This window comes from Tyto alba, unplaced genomic scaffold, assembly GCF_018691265.1.
Source record: "Tyto alba isolate M040663 unplaced genomic scaffold, T.alba_DEE_v4.0 Super-Scaffold_2, whole genome shotgun sequence".
Classification (NCBI taxonomy): Eukaryota; Metazoa; Chordata; class Aves; order Strigiformes; family Tytonidae; genus Tyto; species Tyto alba.
Window position 1 is genome coordinate 14,593,298 of NW_024881282.1, and position 17,720 is coordinate 14,611,017.

The window sequence follows — 17,720 nt, forward strand, 5'->3', positions numbered from 1 at the left end:
AGCCCTGTCTCTGTCAGACACCAGGTAGTTGCCATGTTCCAGAGTCAACTGGTGAATCTGGTCTCAATACCCACTAATGACAGAAAGTGTGAGTAGTAGAGACAGCGTGTTGCGGTGAGACTCTGTGACATAGGGCAGAACAAGGCTTATTTCTCAGACAAAATGAAGTCCCATCTTAAAGAGAAGTGATATGCAATGGCAAGTTTAGATTTTAACAGGAAAAACAGCCTAGATCAGACGAGCAGTTTTGGATGTACCTGTTTCAGCACTCCACACATATCAGTTGGTGATAACTGTAATAACTGTGCTATAAATTAATTAAGTAGAAGGAAATCAAAAGGTATAAAAATATTATTTCATTTTATGCCTAAGAATAAGCCATATTCTCTATTAACTAATATAATAAAATTTAACTGATGTGTTCTCTATTTATCCCCACGTCAGAGTTAAAATGTATTTGACTATTTTTTTCCTTTAAAGTCTGAAGCAGGTCATTTGTTACACTATTTAATTGGTTGCAGTACTTTGGTAATTTATTCTTCATCATTTTGGGAGTATGGCTGCATTTGTAGTTCAGATGTTCAGTTATGTATTAGGAGTGCCATACACCTTTGTGAGTGTGACTTTGGACTGTGAATTTAACTTGACAATAACCTTTAGTGAATCCTGTAACATCTATAATGTTTATGCTGTCTACTGAATCTAGCTGCTTTCCGCTGAATGAGAAGTGACTCTTTTGCCTAGTCACAGATTTCTTTGATTTACCCCATAAAACTTTAAATGGGTTTGCAATATCCCTGAGTAAGAGCAGACTTCAAGCCCAGTGCCCCAGACATTCATCTGCTTTCTTTTGGAAATATCAAAGTAATGTTGTATATAGGCTTTATACATCTACTCAGAACTATTTGTGAAAGCAGAATAGCAAATTCAAGTTTGATTGCCCGAGGACCCAGCAATTTCATGATGTGATGCATCTTGTCTGAAAGGTGTCCGAACAGATCACAGGAATTGTGTGCTTATTTTTCCCCATTGACTGGGAAGGGAAGCTCATGTCGCTGTACCAAGTGCAGAAACTATGGGTATCTAATGTTGGGTGACTGAGTTAATTGCCTGGTAAGCTCTTGAGACTCTTTGTACTGGTATCATTACTGAAATGATAATGTCCTCTGTCAGGTCTTCCTGTTGGCAATGAATGGACTGATTCATTAGAGCACACTTAAAGTTCCCAGGTTTTGTAGGAGAGCTGTTATTTGAACTCAAAAATGCTTCTTTTCTTTATCTATTCTCTTAACGTCAGTCCCTAGAGTTCTTATTTCTCTGTTGTTACTTGGCCCCAAAGAAAGTTAACCAGTGTTAGTACAGAATGGTCTCAAAGGTTCGGGGCTTCAGGGACATTCACAAGGTTTGTCTTCTGGGGGGCAAAAAGGAGCTTCTGCTCCACAGTCATTGCCCACACAGAGGATATTGGTGCCACCTTTCCTTCCAAGAGAACCAAGTTACTGTTTTTATGAAAGGTTGTACTGGACCTTGGGATCATTGGGTGCTGAACTACAATAAATGTTGTAGTTTGCCTTAGAGATGGAGATACCATAAAAAAGGCAAGGGGCTTGGGAGTGGTTGGGCTGTATTTGATCGGTACTTGTTATGTTGTTCCCTCCTCTGAGATATCAGAGGTCATCTTTACCTCACTTAAGAGCATGTAGAAATAGATCAGAAAGCGTATGCCTCAACTTGCATGTAAAATGAATGAAATGTGGTTTATATAAACACTTTATTAATGATTCATGTACTGATATAATGAAAATATTTTAAACTTAACTCTTGTTAATTACATGCTGTGCTGAATATGACAGTGGATAGTTTAGAAATAGGGGAAAAAAAGGAAGATATTGAAAAATATCGTAAAGGAAGATATTGAGTATTTCTGAAGTCATACTCACTCATTCCTGCCAATGAGCTCACAAAATGTATTGATTGCAAACTAACATCTTCTTCCTTGCCTGATACTTGGGAAGAACAAAGGAGACTACCAAATGGGAGAGAGAGCCTGAGAGGACCTCCTGGTATTTGATATTCTCCACAGTTTATGAGAGAAGGCCACATCTGGTTAGTGATCACAAAGATAGTCACAGTACTCTCTGCAAAGTTTGCTTGTTTTTATACTGTGCTTAGCAATCCTCTAAGCATGAGTGGGACTGTTTGTTCTTTGATTTTATTTATTTATTTTCTTTATTTTTTTATTTATTTTCCCCCTTCAAGTGCAGTCCTGGAAGTAATTCTTGAATTGGCTTCCCTCAGTTAGGTCTTTGGCTTTTCTTTGTTCCATTAGCACACAGTACTCATCATGCTTTCAAGAATGATGAAATGTTTCTTTTCCTTCTCAACTTGGGAATGTCATTTCTTTCTGTTAGTCCTAGTCTCAATTACAGTTGGTGTGACACACTCTACCTAACTTGCCCTGTAGCTTACCTGTACTGGAAACTGGTGGAGGAAAAATCAAGGTTAAAATTGACACTGGTAAACTATTAATTTTGTGGAGGGTCTTAGTCTGGAAGAGGAAAATGGCATTTTTCACAAAAAGAAGTGGAAAAACTGTGAAAATGTGCCGGGTCTCTTTGTATTGAAGAGCAGTATCATTATCTTGATGTGTGTGAAAGATGCATTGTCTTGCAATATGCAGAATAATATAAATTTCTGCAATAGCTTGCTTGAAGGGTTTAATAGAACTGAACCTCTGATTTAAAAGATAGCTTTAAAATCTTTATTTTTCCTTCTTCTGTCTCTGGTTCAACAGCACGCATCTCTTGGAATGTTCTATCTCTTTTCCTTTTAAATTCATGCAGTGTCACCATGGTTAAGCATTGAGTGACAGGAAGGGCAGCAGGTCAGATTGAATGCTTGGATAATTGTTGTGGGATTTGAATATATCGAGGAAATAAACTGTGGAGTCGGAGGTCTCCTGCTTGCATGGAATTCACAGTGTCCTGAAGGAGGAAAGCGGCATGGGTGGAGGGGAAGAATCAAGGTTGGCTGAGTGCAGGAGTGGCGAGCCAGTGCCTCCAGCAAAGGAGTCCTGCACGGGTGGAGTTAAGGCAAAACTGACTATGGAAGTGAAGACCTCTGGCGGTGTTAGGATTAGTTTCCTGCAGCCCCCACCTTTAGTTTTTTTGTGTCAAAATTTGAGCTTTGCAGGAGAATCTGGTTTTGGTCTGGATCTGGGATTGTCAAAATTCCATCAAAAATATCCTAAATTGTCTTAGATCTTAAGGTCTCACCAGTGATCTACTTTTCAAGATCAATTTTAGTTCTCTATAAATGAGATTGTGTCCTTTCTAGTAGCATTTGTCACTGTCTCAGCATCACTCAGAAAACTGGGTATGCCACTAGTTTCTTTTCAGATGAACTTTAAAGGATAGCACTTCCCAGATGAAGGGGAAGTTCAGGGTCTTCACCTTGTTCATACAGAATTGGATACAGCACATGTAGTTATCTCTAACTTTGGCAGTTTTTTGTATCCTGGAAGTGGGAAGAGGCATTGATGGGAGCAGAACAGGACTTGATATTCAAGCATTAAAGTACTATGGCATCATTAGAGGACACAGAGATGAAAAGACAGAGCATTCTTTCTGTACGATGTTTGCCTCTGAAATAAGAATGCTTCCAGTGAAACCCCTATCTTACTTCAACTCTCTGAAAATCAATATTTCTGGAATAGTAAATACTTCTGAAAGTAAAGAAACCAGGACAGAATCTGATGGCAAATACTTGGAAAGATAAAGCTTTCAAATTTAGTTTTTCCACTCACCCATAAGAACCTATTCTGAGGAAAAAATCTGCCAGGAAGACTTTATTTACCAAGACTCCTACCAAGAAATTGTAAAGTCAAGATACACAGAAACTGAAATTAAGATTGCAATTTTAAGTTTAATATATTATGTGTACATACCTTTTTTTTTTTTTTTCTGTGTATATACACACCTCATATCAATGTGTACTTTTCAGAATAAAAGTGTTTAGGTTTAAGATGTTGATGATAGAATCTGAGGCAGGAGTATTCACGAAGACCAACTTTATCCAAGGGTAGCTAATTTTAATTCTGCTTTCTCTGTAATCAGTAGAAAAGAAAAACTCCTTGAGGACATCTAACATCTGAAGTTAGGTTCCTCCTCTGTATTGTTCTTTAGAGAGGTGTTTCTTCCTCTCATGTTTCATTAGGACTCTGTAAGGAGACAGGCTTTTCTGTGCTAAAGGCAGCCTTTGTGCAAATTCTCCTGTGTCATTTTTTACTATTTCAAGAAACAGTCATTTCAGGTATGACAGTGTAGTAATTTATTTTTAAACAGAAGCTATGCGATATATCAAATTAAAAAATAGTGTTTGCTGGAAAAAACTTTGAGAAAAATAATTTATTCAGCCACATAAAACTTCCAGTCTTGATTAGCATGTAATTTATAAGCATCCCCTTGTGGTAATGCAGTAAGACTTGATAAAGTCTTGGTTTTGCTAAGAAGCTGAATATTGCATTACCCATTGTCCATTAAAGTATCCAACCTATGTTGTTGCTAGTCCATACTAAAACTTTGTAATCTTCTGGGCTTGCTTTAATATCATCTGAATTTGAACTCTACTTGAAATAACTGGCTTTGGTAGTGATATTTTTAGAAAATTAACACAAGCTTGGATATTGTTTGATGTCATCTTTTTTGTACATGCGAGAGGGATTAAGTTAAACTTCAAATTTGTTAAATTTTTTGTTTTCTAAGTATGCGATTTGTCTGTGTAGAGTTTTCCATACAAAGCTGGAAAAATATTTGTCCTGCTAAGGTCAAGTAGTTACAGGCACTGAGATTCACATTATTAACTTTATATAATATTTACACTTTTTAACTTCTAAAATAGAACCTGAGGACTTAAATATGTGACTAATGTTTTATCATGACATGTTTGTATTCTTTGTAGCATGTAAACCTGATACATAACTAAGTTACATAAATGCCTGGTTGGTTGTGTTATTTCTCTGCTGTTCTATTTGAAGTTGTATTGGTTAACAGCTTTTGATACAGGCCACAGACTGAAAAAAGTGGTTTTTTTTCTGACAGATCAGATTTGTTAGGACTCATTAGGAATTGGGAGAAGGATTTCAAATTAAATTATTTCCTTTTGTCTAGAAGAGCAATATGTTTCTACATTATAAATGCATAACTGTGAATATATTAGCTATGAGATTTGTTGCCTTTGAATTAATCTAATTGGTATTTTCCAGAAGTCTTATACAACATCACGCAAATTAATGTTTGTCAGCATTCAGAATTCATGAGTGATTCAGTACTTCGGGAGAATGAGTTTTATTTCCCATATGCAAGTGTGATAATTCTGTGTTGCAGTGAAAAGTACTTGTAGCAGATTTGGAGCAAAAACTGTCTTTCCCAGATAAAATATTTAAAACAAAAGTTTTTCATAGTTAAAGCATTTTACTATAATTCAGATAAGCTTGATCTAATTCCTAATTCTGTCACTGCAAAAATGCAAGGTCATGGAACAGATCCTCCTGGAAACTATGCCAGGACACATGGAAAATAAGGAGATGATTGTGACAGCCAATATGGCTTAACTAAGGGAAAATTGTGCCTGACAAATTTGGTGGTCTTCTATGATGGAGTTACAGCGGTGGTGGACCTGTGCAAAGCACTTGACGCCGTCCTGCACGACATCCTTGTCTCTAAACTGGAGAGGCATGAATTTGACAGATGGACCACTTGGATAAGGCATTGGCTGGATGGTTGCAGTCAATGGCTTGATGTCCAAGTGGAGGGGGAGGGCAAGAATTGCCATTCCTCAGGAGTCAGTATTGGGACCATCACTGTTGAACACCTTTGTTGGCAACATGGGCAGTGGGATCGAGTGCACCCTCAGCAAGTTTACTGACGACACTGAGTTGTGTGGTACAGTTAACACACTGGAGGGCAGGGATGCCATCCAGAGGGACCTTGACAGGCTGGAGAGGTGGGCCTGTGCGAACCTTATGAAGTCCAGCACGGCCAAGTGCAAGGTCCTGCACGTAGGCCGGGCCAATCCCAATCCCAAATACAGTCTGCGGGATGATTGGATGGAGAGCAGCCCTGTGGAGAAGGACTTGGGGGTAGAAGTAGATGGAAAAACTGACTACGAACCAGCAATGTGCACTCACAACCCAGGAAGCCAACTATGTCCTGGACTGCATCAAGAAAAATGTGGCCAGCAGATTGAGGGAGGTGATTCAGCCCCTCTGCTCCACTCTCATGAGACCCCACCTGCAGTGCTGTGTCCAGCTCTGGGGCCCCCGACATAAGAAGGACATGGACCTGATTGAGCGGGTCCAGAGGAGGCCATGAGGATGATGAGGGGACAGGAGCACCTACCCTATGAGCACAGGCTGTGAGAGAGGTGGGGTTGTTCAGTGTGGAGAAGAGGAGGCCCCGGGGAGACCCTATAGTGGCCTTCCAGTCCTTAACGGGGGCCTACAGGAAAGATGGGGAGGGACTCTTTATCAGAGAACATCTGTTAGAACAAGGGGTGATGGTTTTAAACTGAAAGAGGGTAGATTTAGATATAAGGAAGAAATTCTTCCCTGTGAAGGTGGTGAGACACTGGCACAGGGTGCCCAGAGAAGCTGTGGCTGCCCCCTCCCTGGAAGGGTTCAAGGCCAGGTTGGACGGGGCTTGGAGCAACCTGGTCTGGTGGAAGGTGTCCCTGCCCATGGCAGGGGGGTTGGAACTGGATGATCGTTGAGGTCCCTTCCAACCCAAACCATTCTGTGATTCTATGATACTGTTGCTGTCTTCTTCTGGCAATTGGAAATCCTGTTAACCTAATTCTCTCTGTGACCTAACTAGTCCTTAGACATACAAATAAAAATACAAAACTCTAAAGGTATTAACTGTTCTTCTTACTGCAATTCAACATGGTATATTGCCAGGTTAAGGTCAAATGCTTGTAAAGGGCTTAAAATTTATGTGTCTATGTTGTTAGTATTTCATAATGAATAACCATCTGCACCAATGTTGTAGTTAAATTTCTGTTTATATCCACTGGTCATACCTAAGTAAAAGTAGATGAAGAAGAATGATGCATTTACAGTCTGCATATCATACATTATCCCAAATTCAGGGCTAGAAACTTACTAGAAAACTCATTCAAAAAATTAACGTTGATTTAAATTTAAGAAAATATAGAAATGGAAATGTTCTGATACTTTTACAAAAATTTTATTCATCCCTTTCTAACATAGTGTAATAATTGTGATTCTCATAATTTTTATGAGTTGGATTGTTAGTTGATGCTGAATATTTTTTTCATACTACCGATGGTAGAAAATTTTAGTAAAAAATAAAAGTTTAAAAAATTGCTAGTCAAAAACATCTCCAAGTATATGTGGAGGGTCTCTGCGATGTCTGAAAAACACAGTTTAATGTTACAGTTATGCAAACAGAGAATGGCCTCGTAAATTGTCAAAGCTAGCTTAGAAAAAGTATTTTAAATTTTTAAATGTTTCTTTTTCAAATATTTTTTACAAATTCATTGTGATTTTGGTGGTACTTATTTTAATGGTATTTTTATCAATAATGCTAAATAGAGTTATATACTCTGAAGTTAAAAAGTTGTTTAAGTTCTTTAGTTTATAAAAATCTCTTTAATTTTTACTAGCTCTAATATAGCTCTCTAAATTGTTAACTGATGTTTTCCTATTATGTAATTGTTTAGCATCTTAGTTAAAAAAAGAGTAAAAAACTGACACTAAGTTAAAACTACATGATTCTTGGTTTTTTTGTTTTTTTTTTTTTGTTTTGTTTTGTTTTGGTTTTTTTTGTTTCTCTTGAGTTTCTGTTTTTTGATTCTTTTTTTTGAGGAAGGCCAGTGCTTTTGCCAGTCAAGAGAAATGATCACATTTGATTGACTGACATGTTAGCCATGCTGGAAGCTTGAACTGTGTAGCATTCAATAACTATTGGGTCAAGAAAGTATAACTTCTCTAAATCTGTGACTAATCAGAATAAGCTTTTAAGGATAAGATCTCTATTTTAAACACAACATGGATTTCTGAAGTTGCTATTTACAGAAACTGTTAACAGTCTTTTGGACATTTTTTACCTTTTCTGAGTGTCTGTGATTTCAACCTAGCACAATAACTGAGTAGAAGAGGGATTATCGTCTTGGCAGGAAGCAAGTTACTCTATTAGGACCACACAGTGAATATTCCAGATTATCTAAAGCAATCAGATTTCTGTAGAAATGGTTATGGGAGGATTTGATTCATACTTTTGGGGGGGAAGGCTGTATGCCACTTTGTGACCCTGAGCAAGGAAACTGTAATGTAAAGTAATTGCAGTGATAGGAATCAGCAATTAAAGAAAATTAATAAATGCATATGTAAGGAAAAATTCTTTCTCTATAATTTTCGGTTTTCAAAAGCTAGGCACAAGCTGGTGAAAATCGCTGGAAGTCTTTTCACAGTGGATCATTCCACATCTTGTAATACCAGCTCTTGAATTGTGTCTGCCAGGATTCTCTCTGGTATTTTGCTGGTATGCTCTCCCTCCCCAGAGCCAAAGCCAATTACTTGCCTAGCTCCTGATTTTACTGGGAGGTGAATTGCCACATCAGGGCTCTTGTCAGTAGAAGCTTTCAGCCTGGGGATGTGCTTGCAGCATTTTCCATTGATGTGGCTGAGGAGATCTGTTCAGAGGCACAGACCCTGTCTAGATGAAGTCCTAGTTGCATATATAACTGTGGCAGTGAAGAACGTTGTGCTTCAGCCCAGCAAAGCCACGTACTTCCCAGATGACTCCTGTCGGTGCTGTATGCTTACTGTGAATATTTTCTTCCACAGTGTTTGAAACAGGGTTCTTTTTTTTTCCAAGATATTTCATTTGCTTTGCAGCAGCATTGAGTAAGACAGGTAGTAGTTGTGTTTCAGTCACTTTAAGGCTGTCAGGAGGAACAATATATGAAATGAAGTCTCCTGGTGTGGCATGGAGGCTGCCTAAACGTGATAGCATTGAGAGAAGGCAAGAGCCATGTTCAGCTCCACGTGGAGTTAGTTTGACTGGCAATGACTAGCAACAGGACTATCAGCGATTGCTGACATCAGTAGTAACTACTTCAATAATACAAATGTCTCTTTTACTTGAACTGTGAGATATTGAATATATTGTTGCTGTATATAGCAATAAATCTTAAAGGCATAGAAAAACTTACTTGTGTACATAAAAAAGAAACAAGATGCATCCACACTTCTGTACCAGTGAGTCCAGCAAGCCTTTGTGATTTCTATATTTGCTAGAAGCCATGTACATGCTCTGTAAGCTATCAAGCCTTCCAAATGCTGCTTCCAGGTGTATGCACTGCAATTCTGCCTGATTGTGGGCAAGTCATTTAACAGTTTTGCACCCCTGTTAATTTTAATCTGCCTTATTGAGTGATCCTTTGGATAGAGATTATGTTTTTGCTAAGTACGTGCTCTTTGCCTTGTAGAAAGTGTTGAGTCTCAGATTGCTAGATGTTACCTAAAAATCTCTATATTAGATTATAATAGGCAGAGCAAAAGACCGCTTGGCTTAGCTGAAAACTTCTGTATCTGCTCAAAACCAAAAGAGAAGCAGAACAGAGATGGAAAAGCAGATGAATACCTGTTGAGAACTACAGGAACATTTCCAGGGTACGCAGAGGTGCAGTTAGAAAAGCAAAATCTCAGCTTGGATTGAAATCAGTCAGAGATGTCAAAAACTACAAGAGTTCTTCAGGTATGTAAACAAGGATCAGAAACAGAAGGAAAATATTGGCCTGCTGTTAAACAGGAGATGTGAATTAGTCACCAACAACGCTGAAAAGGCAGAGGTTGTCAATGCTTTCTTCATCTCTGTCTTTACCAGCACTAGTGTGCCCCAGCTCTTGGGAACAAAAATCCAGGTCGATGCAGACAGATCCACTGTCAGTGAAGGAAGAGTTGGTATGTGAACTGTTACAGGAGCTTGACCCCTACAAAGTAATGGGCCCTGATGTTACCCACCCGAGAGTGTTAAGCGAGCCAGCTGATATCTTTTGTGAGGCTGTTCTCCATAATCTTTGAGAAGTCATGGACGTTGGGTGATGTCTCAGAAGACTGGAAGAAGGCTATGTCACCCCCATCTACTAGAGCACTTAAAGGAGGATCCAGGAAATTATGGGCCCATCAGTCTTACTTCAATCCATGGGAAAGTTATGGTACAAATCCTCCTGGGGGTTATCATAAAACAAATGAAGCATGTGGTTGAGAAAAGCCAGCACAGATTCACCAAGGGCAAAACATGCTTGGCAAACCTGATCGCCTTCTACAACAAAGTAACCTGCTCAGTTGATGTGGGGAAAGTGGTGGACATTGTCTACCTGTATTTCTCCAAGGCTTTCAGTATGGTTCTCCACAGCCTCCTCCTAGAGAAACTGATGCTTTACGGTCCAGGAAAGATTCTTAACAAGCCAAGAATTTTCATATGTATATTAAAAAAAAATGCAGTGTGTTTATCATGCTAGACTAAACATTGACAGAGTTTGAATAGGAAAGGCTGAGAGAGTGAGGTTTGTTCAGCCTTGAGAAAAGAAGGCTTAGGGAGAACTTATCACCATATTACAGTATTTAAAGGGTGGCTAGAAAGCGGATGGAGACTTTCTTTTTGCAAGGAGTGACATGGGGAAGACAAGAGATAATGGATACAAGTTACTCCCGGGGAGATTGCGATTGGAAACAAGTGGAAAATTTTTCACAGTGAGAAAAATCAGCAGTTGGAATATCTCCCCAGGGAAGTGGTGGATTCCCCAACACTGGACAGTTTTAAGGTTCAGCTGGACAGGGTGCTGGGCCATCTTGTCTAGACCGTGCTTTTGCCAAGAAAGGTTGGACCAGATGATCCTTGTGGTCCCTTCCAATCTCGTATTCTATCATTCTATGACATTTTTGGGAAATGTCCACTTGGAGAATAACGTAGCTTTGTGGCCTGTTCCATTTGAACTGATGGAGGATGTTGAATGCAGTGAAAGCTCAGTGAATGCAGTGAAAACACTCCTCCTCATCCTTTGTGCCTGATTTTTATTTTTAAATCTAGATCATTTTGATCACTGCATCATCAAGCATGCTAAGTATTGCTTTTGCTGTCTTGGATTTTGTTACATCAGGATGTCAAAGAGAGTCTAAACTTTCCCTGAAAATTTGCCTGCCCTACTGAGAGATGTGGTGATTCTGTGGTCTTTTGAATTGTAATGTTAGGTTTGGGAGGAAAGAAAATTTGTTTGTGTTTCAATGGGTTTATTCTGTATGTTTATTATTACAGCCTTCTGGGAAGTTTTCGTGCTCAGCTGACAATGTAACTTATCAATTATTGTTATGGAAGAGTCACAAGAGCTGTATTCATTCACGTTTGGCTTAGGTACATGTTAGCTTTGCCCAGACCTCCAATCCTGCCAAAGCCCAAATGTGGAATGTGATGAGTATGGTAAAGACTGGACTGGTGAAGAGAAAAAAAGCCATTCATGCAGAAAACCTAAGATTCTGCCTGTAGTTAATATAATAGACTATTATAATGTATTTTGTTATGCTTTATTTCTGATGTGTTGGCAGTTTTTAGTTTCTTCTGATTTTTCTGTAGTAAAGTCAGTTTAGTTGGTTATTCTTCCTGTCCCTAAAAGGTACTTGGTGAAATCATGCCACCTTCTTTTGATGAGTGGCATTATGGCAGGGCTGGCATTTATATTCCTCTGCATGTGTGTTTCTAGCCCAGATGACTAGGGATCACTTTGAGTGATCGCTGCTGGGAATGGTCTTCAGAGAGGGGTTCCCAGGATTGGTTTTACACTAAATAAACAGAGGTAGTGGGGTGAAAACTGTGATTCATTAGGAACACTAGATTATGTTAAAGTGATAAAAATAGCTGCAGGACATCTTAAATTAGTTTAAAAATTAGAAAAGTGAAAGAGAATCTAGAGTATTTTGTAAATGGTCCACTTTTCTTTTGAGAGTTCCCTGCCTTACTCTCCTCTGTTCAATATAACTAGGTATATAATCCAAAGAGATAGCTGAAAAGTTTCAGCTGTAAAAGACTCAGAGTCTGTAAGCATAAGATTTTTTAGGTAGTGCTGTCAGTACTACTGTTTGTCTTCTCTGTTCTGCCAAAACATGTTCCTGGAAGTTTTCTATTCTGGTTTTAGGCAAGATGCAAGAAATGGAAGTAAAATACCAGAAAACCCTTCTATGTATTGCAGATAAACTTCCTACATCATTCATTACAATTGCTTTCATTATTCATGGAAATGTTCCATAATAGACTAGTGAACATATATGTTGTATGTTTTATTTTAAAAAGAAGTAATTATTTGAGTCCTACCCATATGCTCATAACAGAATGTTGCGGACATTAATTTTTTCAGGCTTGCACAATGGCAAAGTTAGAATGACTCTGCTTTCTGCAAATACTCTGTATTAAAAAGATATGCTTTATGTTTAACTTTGCAGATCCAGAATGCTAATGATGTGCTAATAGCACCACTGGAGAAGTTTCGTAAAGAGCAAATAGGAGCAGCAAAAGTAAGTGTCTGTGGAAACAGTTCTTTTTCATTTCATGTTTATTTGAGTTTATCAGTGTGTTTTGAAGGCTGGACTGAAAACAGGCATTTTTCAAACATACTTGATGCCATCCTCATTAATGTGTTAGTAAATGATACTGAATTCTGTGCTTCAGAGGAGATAGTTTAGAAATCGAGTTTAAAGGCTGATTATATGCATAGGGTACAGCTCTTGCTACTGCTGCACAGTCTTACCATCTGGAATTGTGTTCACTTCTGATGCCTGCATTTACATTACACTGCATCTTGGGTTAACCCAGAACCACACAGAGGGTTCAAACAGTTGCTATGGGTGCAGTGGGCCTTTAGTGGCTATTGTAGAAAGACTGAAAAGAAGTCAGTGCACTTTAGGCATACTCTCTCCATCTCTGCTTTCCCTCTCCACTTTACATGGCTGATGCAGTGTAGTAATTCATATTCATTTTGCCAGAGTATTCATATTGCCTAGTGATTTTCCCATGGTAGAAGTGCTCCAGTTAGTGATTTAAGCCAGTTCTTTGGTGTTGTTACATCTGTGTTAGAGAAACAGTTCAGGTTATCTATACCAGGGTTCAGTAGACAGCCTAGGAAATCAGCTGTTTTGGGGAAAAATATGTTGGAACTAACTGTTAGTCTAGAAGAGCTATTTTCAGTGTGATCCTGGATTCTTAAGTAGTTATCAGTGACAGCTTTGATCACAATCTCAGAGATGCATATAGGCTACAGTAGTCAGTTAGAGGTATGGTTAGTAACTGTTTCTTCTGTCTACATAAATATGGTAGTCCTGAAGCATTTTACATCTTGTATCGGTGCTCAGAAAATTTTCTGGGAAATTTTTCATTTGTAAGGTTAAATGGGTACAAAAAAAATCTCTCTTTGATGTTGTAGTTGTACTCAAACAACCTCAGAAGAAGAACAGAACTATTGGAAAGAGTGGCTGAAGGTTTATACTTTTTGTACTGCTATTGTGAATGTGTAGCAAACAAATGAGATTGCTTCCGCAGAGGAACTAAGTAAATATTTGAGAAGAATTTTTACTGTGAACTTGAGGTCAGGTTTCTCTGAAATGGATGTTCTTTACCCTTTTACTTGATATGTTTTTGTGTACAACTGCATTCTTCTCTTGTCCCACCCCTATGCTGCTTTGAGATGCAGGGCTGGGAGTTTATTTACCGTGCTGCACAAATCAGAATTTAGTCTGAGCACAAAATTATGTTTAGTTTTCAGTAGATTTTAGTTGCATTGTTTAGTTCTTATTGTTACCATTTCATTTCATATTCCTGTAGTTCAAGGGATATCGTTCTTCTCTGCAGAGAGCCCTGTTTGAAAGCCTAACCTGCCACACTATTGACTGTCCTGGTACATCCAAGAGATGATCCACACGTGGTTCACAGGGCACTCTGCAGAACTGCATAAGACACTGATGTCTCCTTTAAATGTATCACTCAGTAGATGTCAACACATATTTAATGATCTAATTGTCCATGACTCCTTTGTTTTCTGAATCAGCAAGTATTTAACATTAAAGGCAAGGCACTGCAAGGCAAGTTGAGTCCTCTCTGCTTGGTATATTACAATGGCTGGTTTCTTTTCCTTGTCCCTTCCAGATAAAATTTGGGCATTTTCCCATCTTATATAATTTGGAAACAGTGATCATTTTGACTTGTCTGTGGTCATACAACAGTGTACTGAATGAGTTTAGGAGAGAGCCTGGCTCAGCTAACTCTTATTCTACTGTCTAGTGCATTTTATTATGCAGCACTGTGTGCATTTTGGGCAGTCCAGGATACTGGCTTGACACATTCATACCATATAGAGAGCTCTCCCAGCTCACTGGTTCATAAAATGTCACATAAACTTGTCTTTTCTTGCACTGCTCATGGAGTTCAACTGTCAAGCTCAAAAATGAGAGATTCAGACCACCTGCATAACCCAGACTGCAATACAAACATTCGCCTCTGGATTGATTTTTATCAGCGGAAGCAATTACAGTTGGCTTTTAACTAAATGGAATTAACACAGAGTGAGAGATTAATTATATTTAATACTGTTTTCCTAGTAATTTCAAAATAGCAACATATGATCTAGGAATAACGGGACCAGTATGAAATTTGGGCTTTATGAAAATCATTGTTAGTAAAGTAGAGAACATGGTCAGATTGCTTACCTCCACTTCTGTTCACTGAGTTCAACCCTTGAGCACTTATGAACTCATAAATACGGGATGAGTTGAGCTTGCTAGTTATTTATTCCAGTTAATGAAGGTTTGCACAGAGATTTGGCTCTTTGAATTCCTCTGGGGTGATCTGAACTGATAACCAAACAAAAAACATAGATGCTTTCTTGCTTAGATTTCAGCAGCAAGTTTCACAGGACACTGAGAATGTCACTTTTTGTTGAAGGTCTTCTCTAAACACATCAGCTGTACGGACCATGTATCAACTGTTACTTTTTGCTCTGGAATATCAGGTTTGAGCTCTTTTTTCCACTAGAATTAACTTACAAGAGTGTGTAGAAGTGTATTCATATCAAACCCAAACTCACTCCTATCATTCCTCTCCCCTTTACAAAAAAAACCCAGAACATTTGTGGGTAAGTGTTCCTCTCTAAAGAGAGACTGAGACGGTGCAGACTCCACATGATAGCTGACAGTTATGTTGTATTATATATTTCTAGAGCTGTGATTTTACAATTAATTTTCATCATAACATCTTATGGACTGACATTTTAAGAGATTAGATATAGAAGCACGAGGTTAACTGTGTATGCCTTTTGCATTGGCAATTTCAGCATTAGCTACAGGTGTAAGCAGCTGGTCTTTGTGATCAGCTTTACATTATGAGAGTGTATTTTATAAGCAGTGGTGAGTATTGGATTCTCTCTCTTCTAATTGGACTTTGAAATTAGTAATTTTAGTACCCCATTAAGGTGTGTTTCCAAATACTTCAGAGGAAAAAAAATTATCAGATAGTTATGTTACCAATATACATACAGAAAATTATACTAGATACTACTCCTCAATTTTAGTGAGGGGAAGATTACGAGAGAGCATGCTTAAAAGTGCTTGCTGGGTTTTTTTCTTTCTTTTCTAAAACAGCAGATAAAATTCAGCTGGAGATAAAATTATGTAGTCCTCCCCACCACCCCACCACACACACACGCAGAAAAAAAATAGAAAATGCTATAAATTAATTACAGTTTTCACTATGACAGTCACCATTTTATTTTAATAATAAGTAAGTTCTCAAGATTTTTGCTATCACGATGAACTATGTAGAACTATCCTGTTGTGTTTAATATAGAGAATGAGAATATGTTATTCTTTCTTCAAAACTATATCAAGTTTAAGAAAAAAGTATGATCACAGAAATCAAAGAGAACATGGAGGATAAAATACATCCTGTTGATGTTACAAAGCTATATTTCAAATACAAGGACAGCATAAATCCAGAGTGCAAAGTTCAAGTGTTTTTGGAACATCACAAGGATAACATTAAAAACCAATTCTTCACATGCACTTCAAAAACCTGAAGGTACCCAAAAAGTTTGAGAAACATTCCCCATAAAACATTAGTGTTTGTAATCAACCCAGCAATACACAATTCTACATCACTCGTTCGTCTCGATTTATACTACTTGCCCTTCTGTTTTTATTGCACATATTTCAGTTCTTCCTTTTCTGTACACACTCAGTTTAAATAAAGCTGAGTTCTCTCCAGAGACTACACAAACGCAGCTTTGCACTGGATAGCCTGTTGATTTACTCCATCTGAGTTAAAAAAAAACGACCTCTGCAATTATTGTAGAAACACGAGCAAAAGCCGGGTGAGGTAACTGGGAAAGGATTTCAGGCATGAAGCATTTTGCCTTATTTGGTAAATGTGGTTTGCAAGTCCCCAGCTGGTAACTTTGGTGAGATCATTGTGTGATGTGTTACGTACAATAAGGCCAAATTTTCATGTGTCTTTTTATCCACTGAGTACAGTATTTAGCAATATTTGTTCCAATGTTCATTGACCTTTAATAAAACTTAAATCAGATCAAAGACAACAGAAGCAATTTTGGTTTTAAGACTTAAAAGGAGAGTTTTGTTTCCTCCTTATGATTCCATCTGTTTGTTTCTTAAAATTATTTATTTTGGCCATGAGGATTATTTTTATTATTCTTTACTTTCATTCATTCATTCGAAGCTGTGAATTCCTTTCTACTTGGGAAACAAATCCATGTTCATTGCTGGGATTAATTTTCCTGCATCTATGGTCACGTCTATACTCACATGATGTTGGCATGCAGGAGCTGGCACACTCTCTCTGTGTTTTATTCGGATTGCCTGGAAGTTGAGGAACACAAATAAAACAAAAAAGCCCTGATATTTTTTAAGTCTGTCAGAAGGCTGTCAATACCGAATTCTAGATAGGTATCTAAAATCAATGAGAAATGCCAGAATGCCCATTTTGTGAACTGGTTTCCTTAGTATCTAATCAAATTATAGCACTTCTTGTCTTTTAACTGAGAAAAATGAATGACCTTGCTCTAGTAGGTACGGTGGAAGGTGTTTCATTATAAGCAGCATCTGTTACTCAAGGTACTTGTGTCCACTAGTTCTGGGATATTTAATGTCAGTCTGAACCATAGAAGGGAGGGGTCCAGGGGAAAGAAGCAGAAATAGAGACCAGACCAGGATAATTGATGGCCAAATGTTTTAAGTTAAAATGCAATACATTTTTCCAAAACTGGTTACTACCAGAGTTACCTGATATCTTTTTTGATAAGATTACTTATTCTGTAGGCAAGGAAATGCAGTGGATCAAACCTATTTCTATTTCAGCAGGGCCTTTAAATCACTCTACATGAGATATTATAATTTAGTTTAGATGGGGGTTAGTATAAGAGACCTGATGTGTCTAACAAACTGGCTAATGGGTAAAGGGCAATGAGTTTTGTTTATGAGAGAAATTGTCTGGTTAGAGAGAAGTTACTTATTAGAAGATCCCAAGCAGCAATTTGAAATCAGTCTGTTGTTTTATTTTCGGTAATGACCAGGTAAAAAGTATCTAGTGGTGCTTACACAGTTTGGGGTTGCTATAAGTTGGGGGTATTAACAAGACAGAGGA

At 38.1% G+C, this 17,720-nt stretch overlaps 1 protein-coding gene across 2 annotated transcripts in view; it reads left to right on the plus strand.

Moving 5' to 3' along the window:
* Window positions 1-17,720, plus strand: part of ARHGAP42 (Rho GTPase activating protein 42) — a 173,008-nt gene that overhangs the window by 81,721 nt on the left and 73,567 nt on the right. For both annotated transcript variants that reach the window (XM_042793007.1, XM_042793008.1), the window contains exon 4: window positions 12,518-12,589. In XM_042793007.1, coding sequence (XP_042648941.1) covers window positions 12,518-12,589 — 72 coding nt within the window. The remainder of the gene's footprint in view (window positions 1-12,517; window positions 12,590-17,720) is intronic.